The 27,120-nt window shown below is 48.1% G+C and overlaps 1 protein-coding gene across 5 annotated transcripts in view; it reads left to right on the forward strand.

Annotated features, from left to right (window-relative positions):
• The first annotated feature begins 11,702 nt into the window (after positions 1-11,702).
• Positions 11,703-27,120, forward strand: part of DCX (doublecortin) — a 91,368-nt gene continuing 75,950 nt past the window's right edge. Inside the window, exons 1-3 of one of the 5 annotated variants that reach the window (XM_039382688.1) lie at positions 11,712-11,800; positions 21,402-21,598; positions 23,103-23,493. In XM_039382688.1, the coding sequence (XP_039238622.1) occupies positions 23,130-23,493 (364 nt within the window). In that variant the 5' untranslated portion in view covers positions 11,712-11,800; positions 21,402-21,598; positions 23,103-23,129. Of the gene's footprint in view, positions 11,801-21,401; positions 21,599-23,102; positions 23,494-27,120 lie in introns of all 5 variants that reach the window. The other 4 variants (XM_039382689.1, XM_039382690.1, XM_039382691.1 and 1 more) reach the window with 4 other exon arrangements.

The raw sequence follows: 27,120 nt of genomic DNA on the forward strand, positions 1-27,120 counted from the left end.
TCCAGAAGGGCCTGCTGCTCTGGGGGGGACTCCTGGTGATCTCTGCAACTGCCAGAGCCATCTTCCAGAAAGGCAAGGAGGAGGGGTGGGAGAGCCTTCAGGCTGCTCTGTCCCCGAGAAGGTGTTGGCACAAATGTTCCTGGATGCTGCAGGGATGTGCTGGAGGATCTGGGGACTGGGGAGAGCCAGCTGGGCTGTAGCCAGTGGTGCCAGGTCAGCTTGAGGCCCTCGGGGATGCCCTGGGGATTGCCCCGGCCCTGGGGCTGAGCAGAGAGAAGGGCGTGGTGGCTCCAAGGGTGCTGGTGCTCAGTGTCCCAGGCCTGGCTGGCAGCTGTGCCCTGGGGGGCCCCTCACGGGCTGCTCTTCAGTGCCTTTTCTGTTGAGGTGCAGGGTGCCAACAGCCAGGAGAGGAGGCCCCTGTGCTGGGGGTGGCAGTGCAGATGCTGGAGCTCTTGGGAGGGACTAAATGAAAGGGGAATGGGCTGCTGGGGTCCCCGAGCACTGGCCTGGGGACGGGCAGATGCCCTGCAGGAGCCACGGGAGCAGCCGTGGCTGTGGGAATGGCCCTGGAGGCCAAGGTGGGCAGGGGTGGGCAGTGGGCCCGGGCAGCAAGGGCAGTCCTGCCAGCTGGGTTGTGCCAGCAACTACTCAGGAGGCACTGTGGGGAAGGGGATGGTGTGCCTGGACACTGTTCAGGAAGGGGCTGCCACGTCCAGGTGGACACGAGCACTGGTGGAGCAGTGCCAGTGGAGGCCCCAGTGGTTGGGAGCCGGAGGCACAGAAGAGACACGACTTCTGCTTGGCACGGAGAAGAAGAGCACAGAGGCTCTTCTGCTCTGCCTGCTGGCATCTCTCTGCCAAGATGGACCAGGCACAGACGTGCACAATTGGAAAATTAGCATCTTTTATTGGCTTCATCAAGTGTCTGTGGCAAAATGTGGTTGAGCCTCATGAGGTGTCTGCAGACAAGTGTGTTCTGACAACATGATGTCCTTGGGAAAGCTGAATGCCTGTGGCACCACCCATGTCCCCATCCCTTGCGTCTCCCTGTGCTGCTCCCTCTGGAAGCTGCACGAGTTCAGAGCAGCAGCACCTCCAGGGACTTGCATGGTGCTGGCACTGGTGCTCAGACTGTCCTGTGAGATGCACAGACTGAGCAGCCAGAAAGCAAAAAAATGCCACTTCCATTCAGCCCACTCCCTGCTGCCATGCGCTGACCAAACTGTGGAACTGCAGCTGTGCGGCACCGCGGGACCCCCGGCACCGGCAATGCGGGACCCCCGGCACCGGCAATGCGGGACCACCGGCACCGGCAATGCGGGACCGGCACCGCGGGACCACCGGCACGGCGAGGCCACCGAGACTGGCACTGCAGGGCTGTTGTCGGTGCCACCTCCCTGTAAAGGAGACGCTGCTGCTGCCCCAGGGCACAACATCGGTGGTGCTGAAGTACAAAGCGTAGCTCAACGAGAAGGCTTCTCCAATAAACTTGGTCTAAGCCTTCCACTTCCCCCCATGACACTGTTGGGGTTTATAGGGTCTGTGAGCCTTATGGGGACTGTAAGGGCTGTGGTGGCTATGGGGTTTGTGAAGGCTATGAGGGCTGTAAGGGTTATAGGAGCTGTGAGTGCTGTATGGGCTGTGAGGGCTATAAGAGCTGTGGTGTTTATGGGTGCTGTGAAGGCTACAGGAACTGTGATGGTTATGGACTGAGGGCTATGGTTGCAGTGAGGTCTATAGGAGCTGTGATGGCAGTGAGGGTTGGGAGTGCTGTCAGGGCTCTAGGGGCTCTGGGGCTTTGAGGGTTCTGGGGGCTGTGAAGTGTGTGAGGGTTCTGGGGGCTGTGAAGTGTGTGAGGGCTCTGGGGGCTGTGTGGGTTCTGGGGGCTGTGTGGGTTCTGGGGGCTGTGTGGGTTCTGGGGGCTGTGTGGGTTCTGGGGGCTGTGAGGGTTCTGGGGGCTGTGAGGGCTATGTGGACTGTGAGGGCTGTATGGGCTGTGAGGGATATGGGGTTTTGAGGGCCATGGGGGTTGTGAGAGCTATGGGGGCTGTCAGGGCTATGTGGTCTGAAAGGGCTATGAGGCTCTGGAGACTGTAGGGGATGTGAGGACTCTCAGGGCTATGGAGGCTGTAAGGGCTGGGGGGGCTCTGAGGGGTATGGGGACTTTGAGGGCTATGAGTGCTTTGAGATCTGTGGAGTTTGTGGGGTCTCAGATCTGTCAGGGTTATGAGGTTGTTGAGGGCTATAGGGGCTCTGTGGGTTCTGAGTTCTGCTAAGGCTATGGGGTCTGGTGAGGGCTGAGAGGACTATGGGGACTGAGGGCTAGGGGAGCTCTGAGGGCCAAGGGGTCTGTTACGGCTATGGGGTCTGTGAGGTCTATGAGGGCTGTGGGTTCTATGAGGGCTCTAAGGGCTGTGAGGGCTCTGGGGGCTGTGTCTCTCCTCAAACTTCTTTTTTCAAGGCTGAACAATCCCAGTTCTCTCAAGCCTTTTGTCATACAGCAAGCTTTGCTGCCCTTGGCTCATCTTTGTGGCCCTTCTCTGGACTGTCTCCAGCTTGCCTGTCTCTTTTTTTTTTGTTATGGGGACCAGAACTGAACACAGTATTCCAGGTGGGGCCTGACAAGCACTGAGCAAATTGGGATTTGGTGTGCTCTGGTCCCTTGGTTGTTCGCAAAAGCTGAATTGTTCAGCTGCTGGAGGCTAACAGGCAGCCTGCAGCACCCCAAGGTGCTGTGTTCCCTTGGGGGCTGAATTAGTCTACCTGAAGTGTGGATGACAGACCCTCTGGAATTCTCCGTATCAGTGTTGGATGGTACCCCTGCCACAGCTCTGAGCCTGCAGCCAGTAGGGCATGGGAGTAACCCACTAACAAGTTCTTGTTGCTCACCACAGAGCAGAGGTTAGCCTGCTGTGTTTCACAGGACCTGGTTTTGCAGCTTAAAACATAGCAACTCAAGCTTGTGGTTCAAAATCTGCTGGTAGTCAAGATACATGTTCTTAAAAGAATGAAGAGACCTTCTACAAGGTCTTGAATTTGTTTAGTTCCTCAAGTTTGAGCTACCCCTCACTGCTTTAGCAGTATTCATTCCTGCAGAGTTCCCCGCCCAACCACTTTCAATTTCTTTCATATTCCATATAACTCCTTCTGTACTCTGTCCATCCATGTCCTTCCCAAACCATTGTCACCACCCCCAGCCCACCTCAGGCTCACACAGAGTTTGTGGGAGCAAAGCCAATTCACTGTGATGTTCATATTTCAGTGAGTGGGTTACATGGGACAGGGCTGCAGCAGAAAAACAGCAGTGGGCAGCTGTTTCCCATTTATTCACATGTAACCTCCACAGCACTGTCAGCAGAATATTAAACAAGGTTTTAGCATCTGCTTTTTTGGTTGGTTGGGTGTCAGCCAACTGCTCCTGAATTCTGAGATTGAGTAAGTGTCTGCATATCTCATTAGCAGGGTGAGCTAATCTTTATCACTCACTGCCACAGCAAACCTCAGCAGCTCTCAGGTCCTTTGCAGAACATAATTGTTGTCTACAAGTGTTTGATTCTGGCAACTTCTGTTGCCAAGGCACAGCTTGGGCTTTCCTCTGTTTCATAGGGATTGTAGGAAATCTGGCTGTACTAGACTGAAAAAAGCTGGTCACCGTTAGGACAAACTGTCCAGCCCACAGCTGGATAAACATGTCATGAGGTGGGTGAGCAATCGGCTCATGGGTTCAGCACAGAGGGTGACAGTGACTGGGGTGACATCAGACTGTCACCTCTCACCAGTGGGGTTCCACAGGGCTCCATCTTAGGCCCTGTGCTCTCCAACATCTTCATAAATTTCTTTGGAATGCAGGACTGGAAGGGACACTGAGCAAGTCTACTGATGATACAGAACTGGGAGGAGCTGTTGGCTCCCTGGAAGGCAGGGAGGAGGCCCTGCAGAGAGACCTTGATAGATCCGAGGGCTGGGAATCACCAACCGTGGGAAGTTCAACGAGGGGAAGTGCCGGTTCTACCCTTGGGATGGGGCAACCCCGGATGGACGGACAGACTGGGATGGAGAGGTTGGAAAGCAGTGCCAGGAAAGGGACCTGTGGGTCCTGGTCAGTGGCCAGTTGGACAGTCAGCAGTGCCCTGGCAGCCAGGAGGGCCAACCCTGTCCTGGAGGCATCAGGCCCAGCATGGCCGGCCGGGCCAGGGAGGGGATTGTCCCGCTCTGCTCTGCCCTGGGGTGGCCTCACCTCAACATTGGGGCAGTTTGGGGGGACACAATGGAAGGAAGGTATGAAACTCTTAGAAAGCATCCAAAGGAGGCAATGGAGATGGAGAAGGGCCTTGAGGGGAAGCCATGTCAGGACACTGAGGGCACTTAGTGTGTTCATCTGGAGGAGACTGAGGGGAGACCTCAGTGCAGTTCCAACTTCCTTGGGAGGGGCAGAGGAGGGGCAGGGACTGAGCTCTGCTCTGGGGGGACCAGGGACAGGACCCAGGGAGTGGCCTGGAGTTGTGTCAGAGGAAGTATAGGTTGGATATTAGGAAAAGGTTCTTCCCCCAGAGGGTGGTTGGGCACTGAACGGGCTCCCCAGGGCAGTGGGCTCAACACCAAGGCTGCCAGAGCTCAAGGAGGGTTTGGATGATCCTCTGGGGCACAGGGTGTGACTCTTGGGGGTGGTCCTGTGCAGGGCCAGGAGTTGGACTCGATGATCCTTGTGGGTCCCTTCCAACTCAGCAGATTCTGTGATCCTATGACTCTGTGAAAATGAATGTGCCTTTTCTCTGGTGAAAAACCCCCCAAAACATTTAGCTTGCCTCTCTGCTAGGTTTTAAACCACAGTACAGAATTGAGGGCAGTATACTCTTGCTGGCCCAAGGTGACATCTAAGCAGTCATGTTTGTATTCCAGGTGAAACCCTAAAGACATTCTAAGAGGTCACCATTTGTGGTGGGCTGCAGCTTCCTGAGGCTTCCTCACACCAGTCAGTTCATTCTCAGCTCTTTCACCACTGTATGTTCTGGTGAGCAGAGGCTATTCCAAGAGATCACCCAGTAGTAAGGAAAAGGAAGTGGATAAAAACAGAAGGGCAAGATGCCATCTCACAAGTCCCACAACTAAACTGGCACTTTCTCTCTGCACCTGGTTCTGTGTCCACCCTACAGCGACCGGGGTGAACATACTCCTCACCAGCTGTTGGGAAAGAAAATATCTCTTCTCCATGTCACAGCGAAGGCTCTTACCTGCAGTACATTTACAAATACTTCACCCAGTCTACTTTTAAGTAATGAACTTTTCGCTAATTAAGAGGAAATAGCATAGGTGAAGTGTATTTTCTGTGCTGACAGTGACTTTGCCTTTGGCAGGTTCCTCTGATCAGTCTGATTCCGTCCACTGAAGTGGCAGAGCTTAAATTCCACTGGGCACGAGTAAAGTCCAGTCACTGAAGAACAACATCAGAACACTCTGTAGTGTAATCAACTCTGCTAATTTAAATCTAAGTCCTCCGAAGGTAATTTAAATCTCAAAATCTTCCTGAATCAGCTGATCTCCTTTCGAGTAGCAGGAAGATTTGTACCACTACTTTTTCTACACATAAAATGCCTCTTGGCCATTCAGATTTTGAGATATTTCATTTTCAGTGGCTATAATTCCACAAGGGACTGTCATGTTTTGTAAAACGTACAGACACTTTGCAATGCATGACCTGTGATATAGAAGCTGTCTTCTCCCACCAAATATTTCCTGTAGGCAGGAAAACACTTCTAAAAAGAAATGAAGACAATATCAAATTCTTTCCTGCTCATTGTTCCAGAAAAGCACAATCTCAGACCTAATGGTAAGACAAGATCCACAAAAGAAGAGCTCTTTTCAAAGGAATCCTGTGTTAATAGAAGTTGGCACCTCAGTCTCTACATTCACACATTTCTGTATGTGGAAATCAGGACTGTCACCTTTGGACACACATCCTGTTCTTTCTGGTAGTGGGAGATTGAGGTCTTTCACAGATCTACTGACATGTAATGATTCTCTTGGTTGCCCTGCTTGTGACTGTCACAGCACATCAGATTCATTGCCAGCTGAGGTAAGACTTATGAGTCTGACAAGAAATGTTGAAGTGTCTGAGGTACTTTGGATAACTCATCTGAGAAAGAGGGTGAGTTCCTTGCACAGGAAACATGTTAATCTGCTGGAAAGAGCTACAGAGGTGCAGCTGAAGAGAGCACACATGTACAGAAGAATTCCATTGCCATTCATCCAAGCAAGAGCAGCATTTTAGTTGTCCCTGTCAGATCATGCTCAGGCCTCAATACTTTGAAATACCTCCCGATATTCCCAGTGACCTGGGCACCATGTTCATTTCCTGATGTACTGTGGAAGCTCCCTTGTCTTCTGCTGCAAGTAAACCAGTGTGCCAGAGAGGATGAGGCAGATAAAATAGTATCCCTGCTGACAGTGCTTGGCAGTGTGACCAGGAGCCCATTTAAATACCTTTCTCTGTCTGTGCCCAAAGTCAAAGGGTTTAGCTTAGCAATTATATGGTTTACACTGCTCTTGGCTTGCACCCACAATGCCTTAGCAGTGCAGTGGTGCAAGGCCAAGTCAAAGCCCTTTCAGAAGAAAGGGTTGTTTAAAATGATGCCATGACCTTCAACTCACTGGGGTAAAATGTAGATAAAGTGGGATTAAATTTAAGTGGTATGCTGATTATTGCCCCCTAAAGCTAATGATGGAGGAGATGGCTGCTGCCTGGTTTGACTGGTACATAAATCTGAACTGAGCTCAGCTCCTGATATGGATTCCAGGCCTGGAGTTAGCTCCATTAGCAAGTAATAGCAATGGTAACAAATTCAGACAACAAATTCAGAACTGAGATGCTTCTGCCTGGGGAACTATAACTGAGAGTTACTAGGTTTTTATGCAGTATAAAAAATACGAGGCTGAAAACCTCTGAGTGTGGGTGAGAGAGAATGTGACTGTCCCAAAAAGCACCATCAAGCTGGGCTTTTGGTATCAAAGTCTGGTCGATGGTTCATGATTCGTTTCCCTGTGAAGGATGAAGGAGGCTGCAGCATAGGTCTGATATGCTAAAAGAGAATAGGTAATATTGGGGTGTCCATTATTTTAATCTTTTATGTGCTTAGCACTGCTGTTTCTCCCAGAGTCGATGGCACACCTCCAATTTTCACCCTGCAGTTTAAATATATTTTTTGTTCTCACTGTTTTTGGACTCTGTCTTGCTACTAGTCTGGTGCAGACCAACTTGCCTACAAATGTCTTCAACATCCTTCATCTTCCCATGGTGCTTTAAACTGGAAATTCTGGATGTCTTCTAGCTAATCTTGCAAATACCCACTAATAACTTTTTCCCATGGAACCCTAGAAATGGTTCCCAGTACTTGGTGGTGTGTTGAGGATGCAGTTCTGAGCATTGTCCTAGATTTCTCTCTGAGCACTTAGTTTTCTGTTACTCAGTTAACTGCTCATGAAACAAGCTTAGTTCTTCCTTAAATAAGAATTAATTCTTAGTTTCTTAATTTCTTTTCTCTCCCACCTTTCTGTTTCATGCAGCTTTAATATGCACAAGGGTGGCTCACTGTGTTTGTTTTGGGGACAGAAGTGACCTTCAACGCTCAAAGTATTCACTTGAATACTTTGATTTACACATTTATTACTCCATGGCAATACATACTCCATGTCATAAAAAAGCTGATGCTTGGCAATGCAAACCATCACAAATGATTGCATTATGTCTCCTGCCCTTAATGACCTTGGCCTGACATATCCAGGTGAGGGATGCAACTGGCAAACTGACATTTCCCTCAGGAAATGCTCTGTCCCTCTTCTGGCTCCTCCCCTCCCTTCCTTTGGAAAATATTTGATAATTAAACCACTGCAAAGGCAAATGACCTGCTGTTTTAATTCATTTGATAATTCAGCCTAAGCCCCATGTTTCACTTGCATTAAATAAAATTGACTCTGTTCACAAAAGATCGGCTCCCAACCTACCTGCTCACCCACACAACCCCTTTCCTAATTAGATGGCTGATACCTGCAAAGCATGGCCTTCTTCCCAGCACAGGGAAACAAAAAATGTGTTTCCATTAGAGAGGTCCTGGAGACATTGCTGTTAAGAAGAGAGAGAGATTAATTTCTGATTTCTTACCCTTTTTTTTCCGTCACTCAGCTATGCTTCCTTTTCTTTAGTGGGTTTTTCTGAAGGAACCGAGTGAAGTTTTAATAAATACCTTTCTGAAGAAGAGCAGAATCCAGGTTTGGCCCGGAGAGCCCAGCCTTTTCCCTGGTAGCTGGAGGAGTTGCTCTGTGAGTGCCAGAAGACACTTTTTCCCACTGCATAGTCCAGTGACTCCAGAGGGATGCAGCAATGGCAGGCAGGGTGCCACTTGAAACCAAACCCATGGACATGCTTTCTGTTGCTGGTGTCTATGGATTAATGTTGAATGTTTTTTTTTCCAACAGAAAGCATGGTGGTGTAATGGCTAATGGCTGTTATCTGAGGCAGGTGATACCAAACTGCATTATCCAACCATGAAACCCCAAATCTCTCTGGGACTACAGCAGATAAAAGCAATCATCTCTGTAATTAATGTGTTTGATAAGTAATGGGCAACCAGAGATGCAAGTAATGACAGAAGTAGCTGAGGATGACAGTGAGAGAGCGGTGGAGAACAAGAGCCGAACAGGGAATAGGCTGGGATGGCAACTGCTCGTAGCTCACCGAGTGCAGATTCGCTTCCCTTGCTCTCCCTTCTCTCCATGCTGTACATGTGCTCCTTGCTCTACCTCACCCCTGCTCCCCAGCTCTTCCCCAGCACCAGAGCGATGCTGGCAACGGGCCACATCACACTCCAGATGGCTGGCAGTCACTGCTTCTGCCACAGGCTGAGGCAACGAGCTACTTATTCCAGAAACAAATCCAACGCTATTTACTTCAGGGAATAGTTATACTAGAATGAATTACTGTCTGCTTCATTTCTGAAGGATGTGCTCACCACTAGTTAAGACATCTTTCTTTAGCATCATCTGAATCTACTCCAGGACTTCCTGACCGAGGCATGGAGCAGACTGCTTTCTAACAAAGGTGCAGTAGCACCTCTCCTCCTTGCAGGTGTTGGTCTGATGGTGACTGTCACTTTAGGACTGCTTACCCTTGTTTCTATTCATCCCATGGCAGTTTTTTTCCAGCTCATGTGCAGAACATAAAGGAACCAAAAGCTCTTTTTGCCAGCTGGTATGATGCAGGCTCTGCCAACATGTGAGTAGCTTGCTGGTGGTTGTTTGGAATGTTTGGTATCGCTTTACTCATGTTGTGTTCTTTGTTTCAGTGCTCTAGGAATGTCATTTCCTTGGATTTAGGGCGTTAGGGCTTGTATGTCATGATTTTGCTCATGGATCCCATTGTATACCCTGGGGAGACTTTGCAGCACCAGAGACTTTACTGTAGGGCAGCTGAGCCAATGAATACTTTACTTCTGCTGTGGCTGAAACCAATATGGGCCAGTCACAGTGAAAATGTTATCTTGGAACCAGTTCTTATTGATAGGAAAGTGAGTGGAAGCATGTGGAAAGGTCAGTGCATGGGGAGAGTGTGTGTGGGGACAGTCTAGAAAATTGTGTCCCTCCTGGGATGTCTATATCCAGCTGGATTGTGGCTAAACTGGAGAGCAGAGATTAGTTAGAGAGTAGCAAAGATAAAACTGTGATGGGTGGTTGCTTCAAATTAACAAGTATAGTTTGGGTTAGAACTCTCTACAATCCTTTGGGGCAGAGAGATGTACAAAGTTGTTTGGGAAACACAAGACAGAGAACAGTTCTTATGCACGGGAGAGGCTGAGAGAGCCCCTGAAGAAGCATAAGAAGAAGCTGAGTTCTACATCCTCTGTTAAGGAGCAGTAATTTGATGTTATTTTGAGAAGCCAGAAATATGAAGAGACTGGGAAAACTACTCTGTGTGTGGCAGCTGCTCATGAGACATCGTGTGTGCTCATCCTGGGACTTGTCCAGCTCCTATCACTGTAGCAGAAATGCCACAGACATGCCACCATCCATGTCACACAGCTGTGAGCTGGCATCCAACCTGTCACAGCACAGGCTCACTCTGCTCCAACACCCACCTGACCCAACCTGACCCCTGCTCTGTAACCAATTCAACGTGTGCGGTGACATATCTGACATCCCCGTCCCACTAAATCCTGTAGTGGATTAGAAATATATTTATAGGAGCTGAGATGAATATTAATAAGCAGTTCCTCCCTGAAATCCAAATGTCTCCTAAAATCACCAGCTTTTCAGCCAACATAAATTAACATAAAACTACTGCTAATCTCTGTCCTGGGTGAGGGAGTGGAAAGCAGCCCTCCAGCACATCAACTCAGTGCCTAATTAAAAGCACCAGCTCAATCAGTAGTTCAGTGAATGGGACCTCCTGCCTTCTACCCTACTAATTAGCTGGATGTTGCTGTAATCTCATCCCTCACTAGACAGGTCACTCATATCCCCTTTAATGACTACAAAATGGTCACTTGAAGTAGTCCTTCCATATGTGTTTGCCCTGGTCTGTTAGTACCCTCTGGAGGGATATCATTCAATTTTTCATCCCTTCTCAGGAAAACTCATGTTGGTGAAGCATGTGCCTGTGTTTGAGGTCTGTTTGAGTGCTGGGGAGACTGAGCAGTCTCCTCAGTTTCAGATCCAAATTCTCCCCTTTGTAAATGTAGAAGCACAGGCTCAAGAACAGTGTGGACTTTAATCTGAGCAGGTATTTCTTGTGTGCTCTGTGTAGGCTGGGCTGGTAAGGCACAGTCAGCAGGCATATTGTGCTGGGCTCTTTCTCAGTACAGAGCTGAGCCAATGACAGAAACATGGAGGAAAAACGTGGGGGTTGTGGCTGGTCTGAATTTGTGCTCTAGCTTCAGTCCTTGGGGTTCTGGTATGTCCCTAGGTACCCTGGTCCTGTGGCTCTGGGCAAGCCTTGCTCCTCCAAAACAGGGAGCACATCAACTCTGCAGGGACCATCAGACCGGCTCTGTAACAGCCTTTGAAAATCCGGGAAGGCTCTGAATGCTTAATGCAACATTGAAAATGTTTTCTGCATGTAAACCCTAATCACGAGTTGTTGGAGGAAGAGGGAAAGACGCCTGAACAGCAGCTCACTGCAATTCACTGCGTGAAGTAGGAGCTCTTTTGGAGCCAGCTCAAAGGAAACCCTGGGCATGGGGACTTGAGAAAATGGGCTGCGTGCACGGGGGTTTGTGCTGCGCTTTGAACAGCACTGCTCAAAGGAAACCACTTGCATCAACCTTCAGCAAGGGTGTGGAAGTGAGCAGGGAGGCTCTGGCACTGCTAAGGCACAGCAATCAGTGACCACGTGCATCTGGTGTGAGCATCCCCCGTGTTAGCACTGAGAAGCTAGTTAGAATTTTATGGAGCGAGTTAAAAGCTGATGAAACGGGTATTTGGGGGAATACCACGAAGGTGTCTCTGCTGCAGAGACTAAAACACCCAGGTGTTCCCTCTCGCCTCGGAGCTCCTCCAGAGCTCCTCATTTAATTGCGATGACGCAGAACTCATCAGGTCCTCTTGCTGCCTTGCTGAGGCAGGAAAGCAGATGCCTGGGGCTGCCCACGCTGCTGCCCCGCGTGGCTTTGGCAGCCGCGTGGCTCGGACAGCGCGGGTGGGTCGGACAGTTGCTGGAAACGGAAACGCTTCTGGAGTTGCCATCTGCTGGTACCGCATTTAACTGCTGCCGACTGGGGTAGCGAAGGGAACACCTACGAAAGGGGATCAAAAGGTAAAGTACCAGATAACCTGTTTTCTTCAAGTGTTTTGTAAGACCTTCATCCAGTTGTCTGCAGACCCTGCATTAAAGGGAAGAAAGCTGTGTTGTCGTTTAGGGAGACTGTTCCTCGTATCTGTTCTAATTTGAAATGGTGTCTTGCTATCACCCAATGGGTCACATGAATCAAATTATAATTAGCTTTGCAAAGCCTTCAGTTGGTCTGACTTGACTCACATAAGCTGCTAATGTTCCAATGCAATATTGACTAAGCTAAAATTCCATCTCTGGAGCTTGCTTTCCCTGAAATAGTTCAAATGATAAGTTAGTATAGTTCAAGCAAGGGGTGTTCTGTTTCTGATCCTCTGAGGCAAAACCAAGAATATGTCTGTGTTCCTTTCCCCCTTTAGGGATGGTAAAAACAGAAAGGTGTGTATAGATCTATCTGCATTATTGCTGGGAAGCAGCAGTCCAGGCCTGACTAACCATTCAAAATGATTTGAGAGAAGCTGAGCAGGGGGAGAAAGATAAGATGAAAGGCTCATGTGTTGAGATAAGAACTGGGAGATCACTCAGCAACTACTGTCATGGGCAAAACAGATTTGTCTTGGGGAAATTAATTTATTGCCAATCGAATCAGAGTAGGGTAGTGAGAAATACAAGCAAATAATGAAATACCTTTCCCCCACCCCTCCCTTCTTCCTAGGCTCAGCTTCACTTGTGATTTTCTCCAGCTCCTCCCCCGGAATGGTGCAGGGGGATAAAGAATGGGGCCTGTGGTCAGCTCATCACACATTGTCTCTGTTGCTTCTTCCTCTTCCCACTCTTTCCCTGCTCCAGTGTGGGGTCCACCCCATGAGACACAGTCCTCCATGAGCTTCTCTGTGTCTCCTTTGGGCACATCCCCCTGCTCTAGTGTGGGGTCCTCCACGGGCTGCAGGTGGATCTCTGCTCCACCATGGACCTCCATGGACTGATGGGTCCCTTCCAGCTCAGGATATTCTATGATTTTATAATGATTCCGATTCCATGATTCTACAGCTCACAGGGTTGGGGGGCAGCGAACACCCTTCAGAGCTTGCACTGGCCTTGCATATCACCATCCCAAAAAGCCGGGATCTTTCCTGGCTTCTTGCTGCCATGCCAAGGGGATGAAAGAAGAGGGGACTAATTTCTTTCTTGCCATAGAAATTTATACACAGATGGACTAACTGTTGTTCCCGCAAGTCCTTCCTGGGGGATTTCATGGCTCACAGCTGCAGCAGCGCTGCTAGTGCAGTGCGGTGTTTGCTTCTCGTCCCCACTTGTCCTTCCTCCCGTGTCCCGGCACCCGGCAGCGCTGCCGTGAGCAGCTCCGAGCCGCTCAGCGCCCGAGCCGGGACCGCTGTTCCCGATCCTGCTGCTCAGTGTCACCACGAGGTGGCATCGCTGCCACCTCGCAGACACCCGCGGCACAGGGAGGTGGCTCCCGGCATCAGCGGGCCAGCACCCGAGCTCACATGGGCACCCGCACGCCTGTGCTGCTTTGCGGGGCACGGGGGAGGAACCCTCTGGGCGCTGGACTCGCACGGCGTTTGGTGCCTCACGAATATTTCCTGCCACATCTGCCAGACTCAGAGGGAGCCAACAGCGTGCAGTGATGCCACTGCATCCGTGGGAGTGTGTGTGACGTGATTTGCACTGCAGGGAGCACAACCAAACACCTCTCCATGTCTCCTCTCTGTGGAAGGGACAAGGAAGGAAGCCTAACATGGGTATCCCACAGTGAAGAGAGGGAAGAGTGCCATGAAAAAAGAGAATGAAAAGATCTCGGGCATGAACCAGCCTGTTGATGACTGGTGTGGGCTAGAAGCGAGACAAGCACTGCCTTTCATAACTCCCTGTCAGGGTAATGTCTACAGCCTTAGCCCACAAACTGGCTATTTGGGCCAGTCAGCAGAGCTGAGGCCTGGATGGCTGCAGGGTGACCACAGTGAAACGAGTCATGACCATGCCCGGGGGGACGTGCAGGCTCTTCATGTTGTGTGTGCCTTCAGTTAAACTGGAGAATGGGGTGTTTGAGCAGAGTGCTCCATGTGCTTTCAGGGTTAATAAACACAAGGATCAAACTGAAAATATTTGTTTGGTTGCCTAGACAGTGAAAGTCATCTAATCCAACAAAGAGTTTGGATTTCTAATTGGAAACAGAATAAACCTTTAACTTGGAGCAGCAAAGCATTTAATGGATACAAAGAACAGTGTTTGTGGCTGTACCCTGTTCCTGTAGTGGGGCTGCAGTCAGCTGCTCCGCTTTTCTCTGGGAGAAAGTAGTGGAGTAGCAATTGTATAATAATATACCATTATCCCGTGGTATAAAGCTGGGATGGGGACGTTCTGCTGGGACTTCATGTACACACAACACTGGGGGCTGAGGTCTGTTGCTGCAGAAGGGCCCTCACCTTTGTAGTTTAGCTGATGCTAATGGAAGAGAGGACTGTGGTTACAGCCCACAGGGCCCTTGGTCAAGTCAGTTTGCCACTTGATATCCTTTCTTCAATCCTAGCCAGGATTGAAACCGATCTCTGGGGGTTTTTTTCACTACCACAGCATTTCATCAGTTGGTTTTCTGACTTGAGCCACTAGCCCTGTGCATCCCATGTAAGGACTGTCCTCAAATCCACACAGAAGGGAGAGCAGGTCCTGTTGACACACTAAACATTGAGCGGTTCTAGGGCTTGTTTCTCTGGAGTTTGAAGTCACAGGAAACAGCCACAGTTCTTTGTGGCTTCCAAGCATCTGCAGTAGCTGCCTTTTGGCTCCAGTTCAGAGGTGACCGATGACAGCTCAGAACTGAGTCTGAAATTGAAACCTGCTTTACCTGGTGCCTGAACATCTGTATCCTTGCTCAATATGAGTGTTTACATAGCTGATGTAGGGTAAACCCTTTGAGAGCTCATGGAATCAGAAATTTAGTTGATTACACCTTCAGACAAGGAGTTTCTCCTCGATCCAAACTTTGGGGTACTAGTCCTGATGTTCTGATATGGTTCTCATTCTCCTGTTCAATTATAGTGTGGTTCACAAAGTTTTCCACGCTGGGAATTGCATCTAAAGAGGAAGAACAGAAAATCTTGAGCAGTGTGTAATACCTTTTTATCTTGGGAAGGCTTTTTAATGAGCAGAACCTGCATAATCTAAGGATAAAATAACATCAGAATCAGTTTCTGATGTCAGCTTCTTGTCCAACAGCCTCTAAACTATGATCTAGTACTCCCCTGCAGTGTTAAACAAGGACTTGTTTTCAACAAGCTGCAGATGTTCAAAAGATAAAATGGTAATATTATTTTTCCTTAAAAGGTGAGTATCAAAGCACTTATAGTCATTGTCTCCCTGCTGGATGATGCTTCTCTCGAGTGAGTCTGTTCAGGGACATTAACGATGCCCCACGCTTAATTTCTTGATGGTCACAATGAGGAGACAAGGAGGAGGACTGCCTGAAGCCATGTCTCACTTGTCAGCACAACTCTGGTATGCATGGAGGGAGCAAGGGAAGAGCTGCAGAAGTTCAGATCAGAGTTTCAGTACTTGAAATACAGCTATTTAGAAGTCAAAGTGTTTCAATACTGTGTTTCCATACACTTTGCTTTAAAGATAAAACATATACTCAGAGCTCTTTGTAGGTTCCCAAGCAGTATCTAAAATCCCTGAATACCTCAATAGCTGCTAGGAACAGGGCTTTGCATGTCAGCACATGTTGGGAACCAGTATCCTTCCCGTGCTCACCGTGCTCAAGGTGCCTTGTACTAGAAACAAGCAGGGTGTTGCTGGCTGCTGTGTGCAAGACCCAGCTTTACAGAGCCTGGCAGTAATCGTGGGAGAAGTATCAGTTTTGGTTTAGTTTGAGGCAGAGGTTGCAGCGTGGGCTCCTTGCTGGAGAAAGGGGACTGAAGGTGTCAGTGCTGACCTTGTACATGACAGTGTTTTATTGTTCTGTCCGATGAGTCTGTGTCTCCCTGGAGTCAGAGACTGCAGCTATGCAGACAAGAGACCCCAGTTCATTGATGTTTAAACAATGGTCTTTCAGTGTGCTCCTGATTTGCATGAGACCTTGAGCTGATAAGTTTTTCTTTTAATGTAGCTAAATTAATTGTTTTCAATGTTTTAAACGCCCAAGACAGATGCAAAGCAACGATTATCAATAGTTTATTGTAGGTAGGTGATATGTGTGCCTGAAGAACAATAGCAAAATAGCTAAGGAATATCCGCTGCCATGGAGAAATCACCATCTATTAGTGTTCTCTGTGAATTTTTAGGATAAAACAGATTGGAACCATCCTCTGAAAACAGTAAAACACAGGCACAAAACCATTCTTTACCTACTCTCCCCTCTTCTGGAGAGTGCAGAAACCTTCGAGCTGCCTCTCTCTCTCAGCTGTTACTGCTGGGGGAAGGAGGTGAGCAAGCTGAATGACAATTACTCCTACCGTGTAGCTGACAGCTCAAAGCTTCTACACAACAGCTGAGCTCAGCCAGAATCCGCACTCTAAACACTGATTACTCATCTCCTGCCAAGAGACAGGTTTCCTTAGGGCCTTGCAGCTACCCTGGGAGTTTTCCAGCACCCGTGCTCTGCTGCCAGAAGCCAGATGTGCTGGCATAAACACAGGCTGTGCCGGAGTGTGAGCCTTCTCCCAGGAAGGTGTGTGTGCTCTGATTGAAACAAGACTACTACTACTGCGGGCAGTGTGTTGGGTTGTGTGGATCTGAGAAGTGCTTGTAATTTCAAAGTTCAAAATGAGCCCCAGATAGGCTGTGAGAACTCCAGGTTGGTGTAATTTGCCCTCCTTTGGCCTCTAGCCTTTGCCTGATTTCATGCTGAATATCAGAGCTCAAAAGCTCTTATGTCTCCTAAGGCCACCAAAGGCATCTTTTGGCTTCTGTTGGGAATGCCTTCACTATTTGGTAATGAGAAGGTGTTTTCCTGTGACACTGACGTGGCTAAACCCACAGCCTGTGTTGGGTTTGGTCTGGGATGACATTCACCAAGTGTACTGAGGGGAAGTCTCTCATGGAAAACAACTTCTGAAATGGTTTGTTGTGATTTCTAAGCTTATAAGATGAGCTCTTTGGTTATCTTCTACAAATGTTCCCCCAGTGTCACCTGACTCCACTGTCACTGCCTTCAGAGTGACAGAAAGGATCTGTGTTTGAAAGGAAATATCTTCCATTTCCATCTTGAATGTGACATGATCCCCTGTGATGGCTTTGATGGGATTTTCCTTTCTATCACTTAATATTCCATCAGGAAAGTCCTTCAAGCCAATGTTACATTCAGCAGGCATTTTGAGAGAGGCTGACAATCAGGTATTCAGTTAGAATTACTGTATAAAATGAAATTATCAAGAAGTTAAATTCTTGGTCACGAATCTCCTAACTACTATGGTGCAGCCCATGGACAACCTTAGAAAGAGGAAAAAACTGGATTTTTTGTTGCTCTATTTGTCATGACCTTGGCTGGGACTCACAGTCCATATATCATCCATGACTTGGTCAGCAAAAATGTACTGACAACCTCAGTGAGGTTCTGCATGTCCCCCAGGGTACAGGCAATGCAAGTGGCAGCATTGCCATGGCTTTCTGCAAGCTTTGCAAATTGATGTGCCATTGTTCTGCCACCAAAATCTGACTCATGGAACTCACTGGGTCTGGCAGGGTTTACCCAAAATACCATGGGGTGGAGGTGCTTTGTTTTCTGCTATCAGGGACTTTGTTTTCAGCTGGGAAAGATTTATTGATTGTGGTGGTTTGCTTGTAGTAGAGAGGAGATGGAGCCAGAAGAGATCTAGAGCAAAAGGTATTTTTCTTTTGAATGACTGTTGTGGGTCTTAATGCTTTCTGCTATGTGTTGGGAATATCTTGGGTGAGTTCATTGAGCTGCATTGATTACAGATACTTAGCACAGGAAATGGCCTTTTCCCTTGCAGCTTGCTTCCCCATGATCCCTCAGGGGATGTAAAGGACTCCATTTCCCCAGTTTCAGCAGGAGCTTATCTGAGGTCATCTGCTTAGATTGAGGGCATCTGCCAAGGGTGTGGGGCTGCAGCACAAATGCTCTGACTCGGGGAGGAGTGACAGGTCTCACCCAGGAGTCACTGGTGCTGTGGGACACAGAGTCCTGCATTGACAGCTGCTGGAGGTGGCCTTGGAGCCCAGCTTCTCTTCCACCCTCTCCTCCTTCCTCAGACTGAAAACTTTGTCCCTTCTTCTCCCCGGGGCTTCCAGTGATTCAGGCTTTGAAAAGGGTCCAGTCCTCTGAGTTCAAGGTCTGAACAGCCTCTGCAGATGGCTACAAGGCTTGGAGTGGGGAACCTGTGCTCTGGGAGTGTTCCTCCACCCTTCTCTCCCCAGCAGCTGGGCTGACATTGGCTCTCAAGCATTGCTATATAAAAGACTTGCAGATGTGTGTGGTCCCTATAAAAATAAATCTCCAAAGGAAACAAATGTTATGTGGTGAAAGTTTGCCAAGTCCCCGTTGCTTATTAGCTCACAGTATTATGTAGGAGAAACTTAACTCTATAGTCTGATATAGGATAATTCTTCGATGAACTCTCAGCTCTTTTGAAGATTCAGATTTAAAGGCTGTTGCTCTACAGGGTCAAGACTGAGCCACTGGCTTTATGAGCTCTCAGTCATCAGTGCCTTGACACATTTGGCAGAGCCCTGAAACAGTAATTTGTCATTTCAGAGGGTTTCAGTGTGTAGGTTCACATCAAGCAAAGCTTTGAAAGCGGTGATCGGGGATGACAATTTCAAAGCAGTCCAGAAGAACAGAGGTTAAAATAAGAAATGTAGCTAAACATGTGCTTCTAAATAGACTGACTAGAAAATGTTGATCCAAGACTTCCTCCAAAAGCAGTGACCACTTGATTTTTCCATAGTTCTCATCTGTGATACAGCCAGGCCTTGGCTACCTATCACCCTAACTTATATTCTGTTCAGAAAATGTGTTGGGCTATCAGATACAGTTTTTTATAGAAGTCAGGAAGCTGCATAGCAAAGTAACTGAGCATTGGCATAGAGTACTTGAGACTGCAACTTCTCATGATGCTAGAAACTAGATTTTCTAGATGCATGTGAAGAAATTAGCACAAAGCATACCCTTTTTTACCTGTAGTCTGTCCCTTTCCAAAGTGTCACAGTTGCTCAGCAATGTCAACAAACATGTCTTTATACGGATTTAGTTACACAGGCAAAAGTCTAAATGTTAACGTTCTGGAGGAAAGATGATTCACTTGATTTAAAGCTGATTATTTAATCCGAAGAGCTAAATTTATTCTTTCCTTTACAGCTAGATGAAATTATTGATGGGGAGAAGAATTTTCTTTCCAATTCTCCATCACTCATGCTGCCTAAGATTGTTTAGATTATGGTGTCTCAGAGGGTGAGTCTCTTCTGATGTAAATAGGTTTTGACTAGCATTAACTCCTTAAGGCCAGTGAAGGAGCTCTTGTGCCTGACCAACAGAAATGAAGTCAGGAGCAGGCCCTTGCATTTGTCAAGAAAGAGCTGCTTGTTTCTGTGCCAGTGTCTGTAGCATGAGATGATCCTGTTCTCACTTCAAGAGAAGCAAGTGTGGTGTGATTTCACTGAGAACATGTGAAATCAGTTTGGCTCTGGGGCTCTTCACCTCTGATGATGCTCTGACTGCTGAGATCCCTCTGGTCTTCTGGAAGGATTAAAGAAGGACAATTGTACTGAAGGTGATTGGGGCACCATTTAGGAGTAACTCGAGGTTTTGCCCAAGAGCATAACCATTCTTTGCTATAAAAACCTTATCCTTCAGCTGGGGACAAATAGAAGTTCTCTTGCTGGAGTAATTCTGCTTTTCAAAGGAAGTGCCTGTGCTTCAAAAAGCTCCTGAGAATGTCCTGAGCAGTTATGTCCATACAGACATGCTGCATCTCACCAGCAGGTATGGTCTCGGATGTAGAAAGAAGTCAAGAGCCATCTGTTAATGCTGTTTGACACTCATTGCTGTCCTCAGAACTTGTCAAACTTGGGAGATTAATACATTGTGGTACAATTCCACTGGGTTTACATCACCCTGCCAGGTAGTATCCGTCACCCTGGGGTAGTATCCAGATCCTTAGACATCATCTCAAACAGTGTGCTGCTTCTCTGTCGAAGCTCTGTGTGCCACTGAGGACTGAATTTGGTCTGCTTTTCTCTATTTTTCCCATTACTGTACTTGGCACATGCATAATGATTTATATCTTTGGCAAATTTTTAAAGCATGGATAAATTTATATTTACAGCAGTATTGTGGTAAAGGAAAGAATTGTTAATCCTGGACAGATTAAGCTCATGGTGATGAATGGCCAGGAATTATCTAATTTGGAATAGAGAAGGCTTGAAGTCCCACATACCTCTTGCAACTGGATCCAGAGACCTACAGAAATATACCCTGGAGAGCACAGACCCTGTTCTTCCCCATGTTCTCCTCTGCAGTGATCCCACCACGCACATAAGGGAGCAGCCAAGAGCTTTAGCAGAGGATGCATGGGAGCCTTTGAATAAAAGGGTGGTTTCACGGAATAAGAAACTTTTTCCAAATGTCATGTGTGAAAGCTGCTGGCAGACAAAGACAAGCTCTCAGTGGGTTTGTGTCAGTGTTGCCTGGACTATCATGTACAGGGCAGACAAAGCTGGAATAAATACCAACTTCTTCTGTGTAAATGTGATACTGCTGTGATGTGCCAAAATGACAACATCTGATGTTTTCACTAGAAACAGACACAGCGTTGTTAGGAAAGATTTCCTTCTACAGATGGGAAGATTCCCATTTCCAAATCCCATTCTTTTCTAAAATAAAGGTGGGGCCCAGCACCCATGGGGTTAGGAGCAGGGTTAGTTGTGCTGCTCTTCTAACTGCAGGATAGAAATCTCCACCCAGAAAGCAGGTGAAAGATTTTGCTGTCAGAGGAAGAACCCAGCACAATTTTGTAACAGCTGGGTCCTCCTGCGGTGGAAATTGAAAAATAAACTTCTCATAATTTGAGATATGAACCACATTGGATCTGTTTGGTTAAGCTTGTGTCGAATGACTCCATCCTGAATCTCCCAGGGATTTGAATGAACTGGGATTCAGCGCTCTGGCTTTGGCTTGTGTCCAATATTAACAGAGAAAAAGAGTTCAGGGGCACCTCATGCAGAACCAGCAAGTGAACCCTCCCTTTCTGCTTGCCAGTGTAAACCAGGAATGCTGTGTAAAACCAGTACAGGAGCAGGACTGTGCCCAGTTCCACCGGTCTATGCTTTTCTTAGTTGCCTTCCAAACGCACTGGAATCTTGTGCCAGCACTGTACCACACTGCAGGATTGTAGCCATGACCCTCCTGTACTGCTGATCCTGTAGTATTGGGGCATCAGTCCCATCATCTTTTTCTTTTTCCTCTTTTTTTTTTTTTTTTTTTTTTTTTTTGTGGGACCAGATGCTTTCTTGGTGCAGTTGGATCCAAGGGGACATTCTCATCTTTCCAAACATCACCCCCAAACTTGCCCCTTTTAGACATTTTATTTACCCATCTGTTAACCTATCCAGAGCTGGAATGAACACACCGTTTTACCCTCAAACACAGACTACAAGCAGGCTACTGATGGTGAGAGTAAAAATCACTGAGGCAAAGTTACCGCGAAGGGATGGAGCAAGGCACTAGGACCTAGGAGGCGTCTCATCCACCCTGGCAGGAATTTCTTGCTTGGAGCTCAGACAACAAAGGCAGAGTGAGCCTGGTTTTCTTTCTCTCAGCATCTCCACCCTGAGCGCTGAAAACCGGTGAGTAGAGCTTTTTTGAGTGACTTGCATGCAGAAAAGTAACAGAAAGGAGGAATCTTTTCTTAGTGCCTTACAGCATCTGCAGTTCATTTTAAAAATCAAACCCCCTGCATCCTCTGATTCATTCCCGAAGTTGCTTGGATGTTTCATTGTTCAGTGCATGACACCAGACTGAATCTACCCTAACTGGCATCGTGGGGCAAATGTTCCCAGCTTGGGGTTTCTCTGCAGATGGGCTGTATTGTCATCTGCTTCACTGCAGACTGGGCACAATGATTTTTTTCCTGCACAGGTCGCGCTGACATTGTAAAATTCAGGGAAGGAGCTTCGTTCTGGCAAATGTAAGGGGTGGGGAAGAGATAGCAACAGCTTTTCCTAGATTTATACCTAGCTGCCAAGTACTGGTGTAAATCCCCTTTCAGCCCCGTGTTAACATGCAAGCAACATACGTGAGTTGCACGTTCCTGACTGAGCTGAGGGAGTGGAAAGGTCTCTATTGCAGGGTTGGAGGGTTCCTTCTCCTTTTGTGTTGGGGTTTGGTGCGGGAGGAAGGTTGTTCTTGAGCATAAACTAGAGACTGTGCAAAATTCCTTCTTGTTGGGTGTCAGCTCCAGTCTAAGCTTTTCTGTGCTGGGAGCCCCCGTACTCAGAACAATGAAAGGTGAGGAGCCGGGGCGGCGTGTCCCTGGGGCACGGGCACTTCCAGCAATTAAATCACTTAGGGCTGGAAGGGGGAGGTGGACATAGCCCCTTTATTTTCTCCTTCTCATTAAACGGGAGCAAAAATGCAATTCAGAGGAGAATGAGGCTGAAAAGAGCTTACCGAAGCTGCGTTTCAATGACAGATTTTTCTTTGCAGTCATTTTTTTCTCAGAGATGTAGGCTGGTCCTGGGAATTGATTGATGGGCTAGGAGGGGGCTGCGGATAGGGGGAAGGGTGGGCTGGATCTCATTGCTAACCCTTATTGAACAGGCTGTCACAAAGAAACTGCTTATTCCCCTGTGACCATTCTTTCATAAATGCCAGTTTATTCTAATGTTAAACGTTCAGATGCTCTGGGTCCTTCCATGATTCGACAGACTGAAGGGCTGACTTACTGGGATCTCCTTGTTTCCTGTTGCCAAAGGAAACCTCCCAGGGCTCAGAGGTTTAATTCATTGCCAACTGGTGTTCAGATGAGGTTTTGGGGCAGAGTTGTGATTGCCATGTATCTCTTTGGCCCCAAGTCCCAATTTACTGCACTTTGAAAACTCCCAGGTGCAGGAACAGACAGCTCCCTGCCCCCAGTAGCTGGATCTTTTTCAAAATGCGAGGACCCCTCCTACTCTCAGTCCCCGGAATCGATACAAATCTGGGTCAGGGGAGGGGGCTCTTCCCAAATGCATCTGTCCTGCTCCACACACAGCCTTTGCATTAGTGTCAGTTTTCCCTGAAATTTGTGGCTCTGCTTGGTTCTAACCCCTCTCTTTGCACTCTTTCTCTCCCCATCTCCTTCCTGCTCAGCTTCAGATCTTTAGGGTTCACCAAACTATGGAACTTGATTTTGGACACTTTGACGAAAGAGACAAGGCGTCCAGAAACATGCGAGGCTCACGGATGAACGGGTTGCCCAGCCCCACTCACAGTGCTCACTGTAGCTTCTACAGAACCAGGACCTTACAGGCACTGAGTAACGAGAAGAAAGCCAAGAAGGTGCGTTTCTATCGCAACGGGGACCGCTACTTCAAGGGGATTGTATATGCCGTGTCCTCTGACCGCTTCCGAAGTTTTGATGCCCTCCTGGCTGACCTGACCCGGTCCCTGTCCGACAACATTAATCTGCCTCAGGGAGTCCGTTACATTTACACCATCGATGGGTCGCGGAAGATCGGGAGCATGGATGAGCTGGAGGAAGGTAATTAGCATCGCTGCCTGGTGCAGTGAGGAGGCGGGGTGGGAAGGGGGCTGCACCACTCGGGTCTGCCGATAAGGTCACATTTCCTCGGGCGAGAAGCAGGGACGGTTCTGCCCCGCTGTGCTGAACCTGCCCGCTCGCCTTCCCCTCCCGAGCGGTGCGGGAGGGGCCGGCGGTGACACCCCCGCGGTGTCCCCAGCGCGCTCGCTCGGCTGCGGATGTGCAGCCGGAGGGGTGTGTCTGCTCTCGGCCAGACATGGCTGTGTCCATGGCTCGGGGGCTGTCTGAGGGTGTCCCCACGTCTGTCCGGGCTGGGGGGCCGAGGGGTGGTCCCCGACGGGTGCAGGGGGAGGCTGGGAAGGGATGTGGGTTTCCCGCCGGGGTGGATGGGGTTGAATGGAAAAGCGAGGGGTGCTGAGGCGTTCGTGTAGTGGGTGTGCAAATGGGCGTGGGAAGGATTTATGCACTCTGGGTATAGGGGTGTTTTTGGGGGTATTATGCACACAAGGTGTGTGTGCACAACCCACGGGGGTGTGGTCAGGGCTGTGCAGGGACTTGGGTGTGTGTGGAGAGGGGTGTTTGGGGTGCAGGCACTGTGTGGATGATGGATGTGTGGAAGGCGGGGTGCTGGGAGTTTTTAGTGCTTGGAGTGTGTGGAGGGGGGTGTTGGAAGTTCACAGAGCATGTTTAGGAAGGGGAGTTAATGAACAAGGCTTTTGCATGGAGAAGGGTGTTTTGAGCAGGTTGCACTTGGTGAAATTTGGGGGTTTATACGTTTGTCTGTGAAGGGTTGATTGCAGAGGAGGTGCTGGGATTTCTTCAGGGTGTTCATGCACAGGGTGTGCCCTGGGGTTTGTGCTCAGGGAGTGTATAGAGGTGTGTTGGGCTGTGTGTGTGGAAGGTGAGTGCTGGGGAGGTCTTGCAGAGCAATGTGTGTGGAGAGGGCGTTGGGAGCTCATGTGCTGCGTCTGAATATGGTCCGTGCAGGGTCTGTGTGGAAGGGAGGTGCCTGGAGATGTCCAAATGTGTGTGTGTAAGGGGGTGTATTTGAGGAGTGTTTCTGCAGGGACAGCATGGTGGGTGGTTGCTGTGGTAGGTCTGGGGGGCAGTGTGGGAAGGCATCCCCTGCATGGCAGGTTTGAGTGTGCCCCTGTATGTAGAGGGGGTGTCAGTGTGCCGGTTCCTCTGCATGTCACTTGGACTGTGGGATGAAGAATAAGTCAAAAATCAAACCTTCTGCTCAGAAGGCGTGACCTGGGGGCAGGGTTGCTCCTGTGGAGCTCAGCTGCCAGCTGTGTCTGTGCCTGGGGTGCTCCCTCTGCAGCAGTGGGTGCTGTCTTTCCCATGGAGTCTCAGGAATGCAATGGCTTCAAGGCCAATCCTTCTTCCTTGCCCAAGACGTGATTGTGGGCAAGCTCTGCTGTCAGCAGAGCCAAAGTGAGGTGCACAGAGGGCACCCACAGCCACCCTGATTTTCTCTTCCTCAAGCAATTCAGACATTCCATTCTTTGTTTGGACCTGGAATATCCTGAGTATTCTTTGCAAGAGGGGAATTGCTTTTCACTGTTCCTTGACGTTTTCCTCCAAGCAGATGACCTGGTTGATTTGGTAACTATTGAAAATCCAGAAGGCTTTTGCCTTTAGTAAAAGACAATGGATGTGAGTGTGTGAGGCATGAACTGCAGGGGCAGCCTCAGCAGTGAGTCATTGTGTGACCTTGACTAAAGCATCTCTCCCTAGAATTCCTTGTCTGTCAAGTGGGATACTCATTTCCCCAAAATACTTCGTGGGGGACAAGCACACAGAAGAGATATTGTTTTCCACAGAGGAGTTTTCCTGGGAAGAAATCACTGCCTTTCAGAGTGATGATGTATCCTAGTGGAGTTATTCTCAGCACAGTTACAGCTGCCAAATGGAGGTGTGGCCTCCCTTAATTTTAGAGATTCTGCCATGTTTCATTCTGGTCTCTTAATATGGCCACAGCCTTTCTCTAATGGCAGCTCTCAGCCCTGCCTATCCTCGATTTAATGTAAATCTTCAGATATAACTCCATGAGAAAATACAGTTCTTTATTCTCTTTTTATACTCTTCCTCTTCTGTCAGTGAAGTTAAAACCCCTTTGTTATACCTGCTTTACACTGGGTTTTGCTGTAGCTAAGAAGGTACCTAGTTCATGAAAACATTTTTTGCTGGTTAAGGTACAGATGGGAGATGCTGGCATTCGGGTTCTGGCTTTGTTCTGCCAAAATGGTATCTGGAAACAGCACTGAAAGAGGCATTAAAACCACACCAGAATTGTCTGTGTCGCTGTGTCCTCAGCAGAGCAACAGCTAGGAAAATATAACATGAGCAGAGTGAAAACAAAGGAACCCAGTGTTTGAAAATGCCAAAGTTGGTCTCTATGCTGTTATTGACAGTTTAACAATAACAATATTCCGTATTTCTAGGGATGACCTATGCATCTATTGCAGAAAAGAAATTTACAATATTGTGGTTGTAAAAAACCTGTGGTAAATTCTGCTGTTTGTTTGGGTGTTTGTATAACTGTGTACTAGATATGTGCATGGAAAGACAGAACTTGGGAGTTACACTTAGCTGTGACATACAAGAACAGTGCACACGCAGTATGTCTGCCATATAAATTAGCTTTCTGCTTGGAGACTATGGGTAACTAAACTAGTTCTAGTTGCTATAATGTGACCAATTTATTATAGTAATTTCCAATAAACAAGTAGAGCATAGGAAAAATCATCAAAGAGGCTAATCTCAGTGGTTTTACTGCAAAAGCTGGTGAATTACTGATAATATTTCACATCATGTTCTAAGTACTTGATTACTTCTGCATGGTTTAAAAACGTGCTTATATAATGTAGTCTGAATATAATCCTGGAGGGTAGAGAATGATATTGCACAGTACCAATATCCTAGAGACAGACATCTCAGGTGAACAAAACCCACATGGTGTGCTGCTAATTAACTGGGGCTTGGCAATAACCCTTTTGTTCTCCAGACCCAGAGCTGGTAATCTTCTTCCCTGGCATTCAGGTTTGTTCTCCTAAGGTTCTGGATGGATGTTTTACGTCTCAGCTTGTCCAAGATGTAATAAGGGAAGTCTGCTCGCACAGTTGCCAGTTGGGATGTGCCTCTTGGTCTTTTCCTGTACTGAACCCTAGTGCTGGTTAGGAAGTCCATTTTGGAAGCCCACAGGACTCTCTCACATAGGTGCTTTTTGCTGCCTGCTGAGTTCTTCCTCAGCTGTCACAGGCTGCTTTTTCCATGCTGTACCAGCGAGCTGTCTGGTCTCCCAATGACCTTCTCTCAAAATCCACTTGCCTGATCGTTTTTTCTCCCTCCTTTCACTCCTAGTGGCCATCTTCCATCATGGTAGTCGTTGCCTTAAACCTGACTCCCTATTTTCAGCATTCAGTTTTAATGTATTTGTAAATAATGCACATGCTGCCATTGATTAGGACTGTATTCCTCCTTAACCTATATGGTGGTTAAGTGCAATACAGCCTCCTGTTACTGCACTGTTACAGCTGATCCTGGTGGCAGGTAACCTGCTGACAGCATCTCCCACTTGTGTGCTATCTTGGCTGAGTCAGGAGTGGATGTCGGGCCCAAGTC

This window comes from Pipra filicauda, unplaced genomic scaffold (assembly GCF_003945595.2).
Source record: "Pipra filicauda isolate LSUMZ 115617 unplaced genomic scaffold, ASM394559v2 scaffold281_size1565311_pilon, whole genome shotgun sequence".
Lineage (NCBI taxonomy): Eukaryota > Metazoa > Chordata > Aves > Passeriformes > Pipridae > Pipra > Pipra filicauda.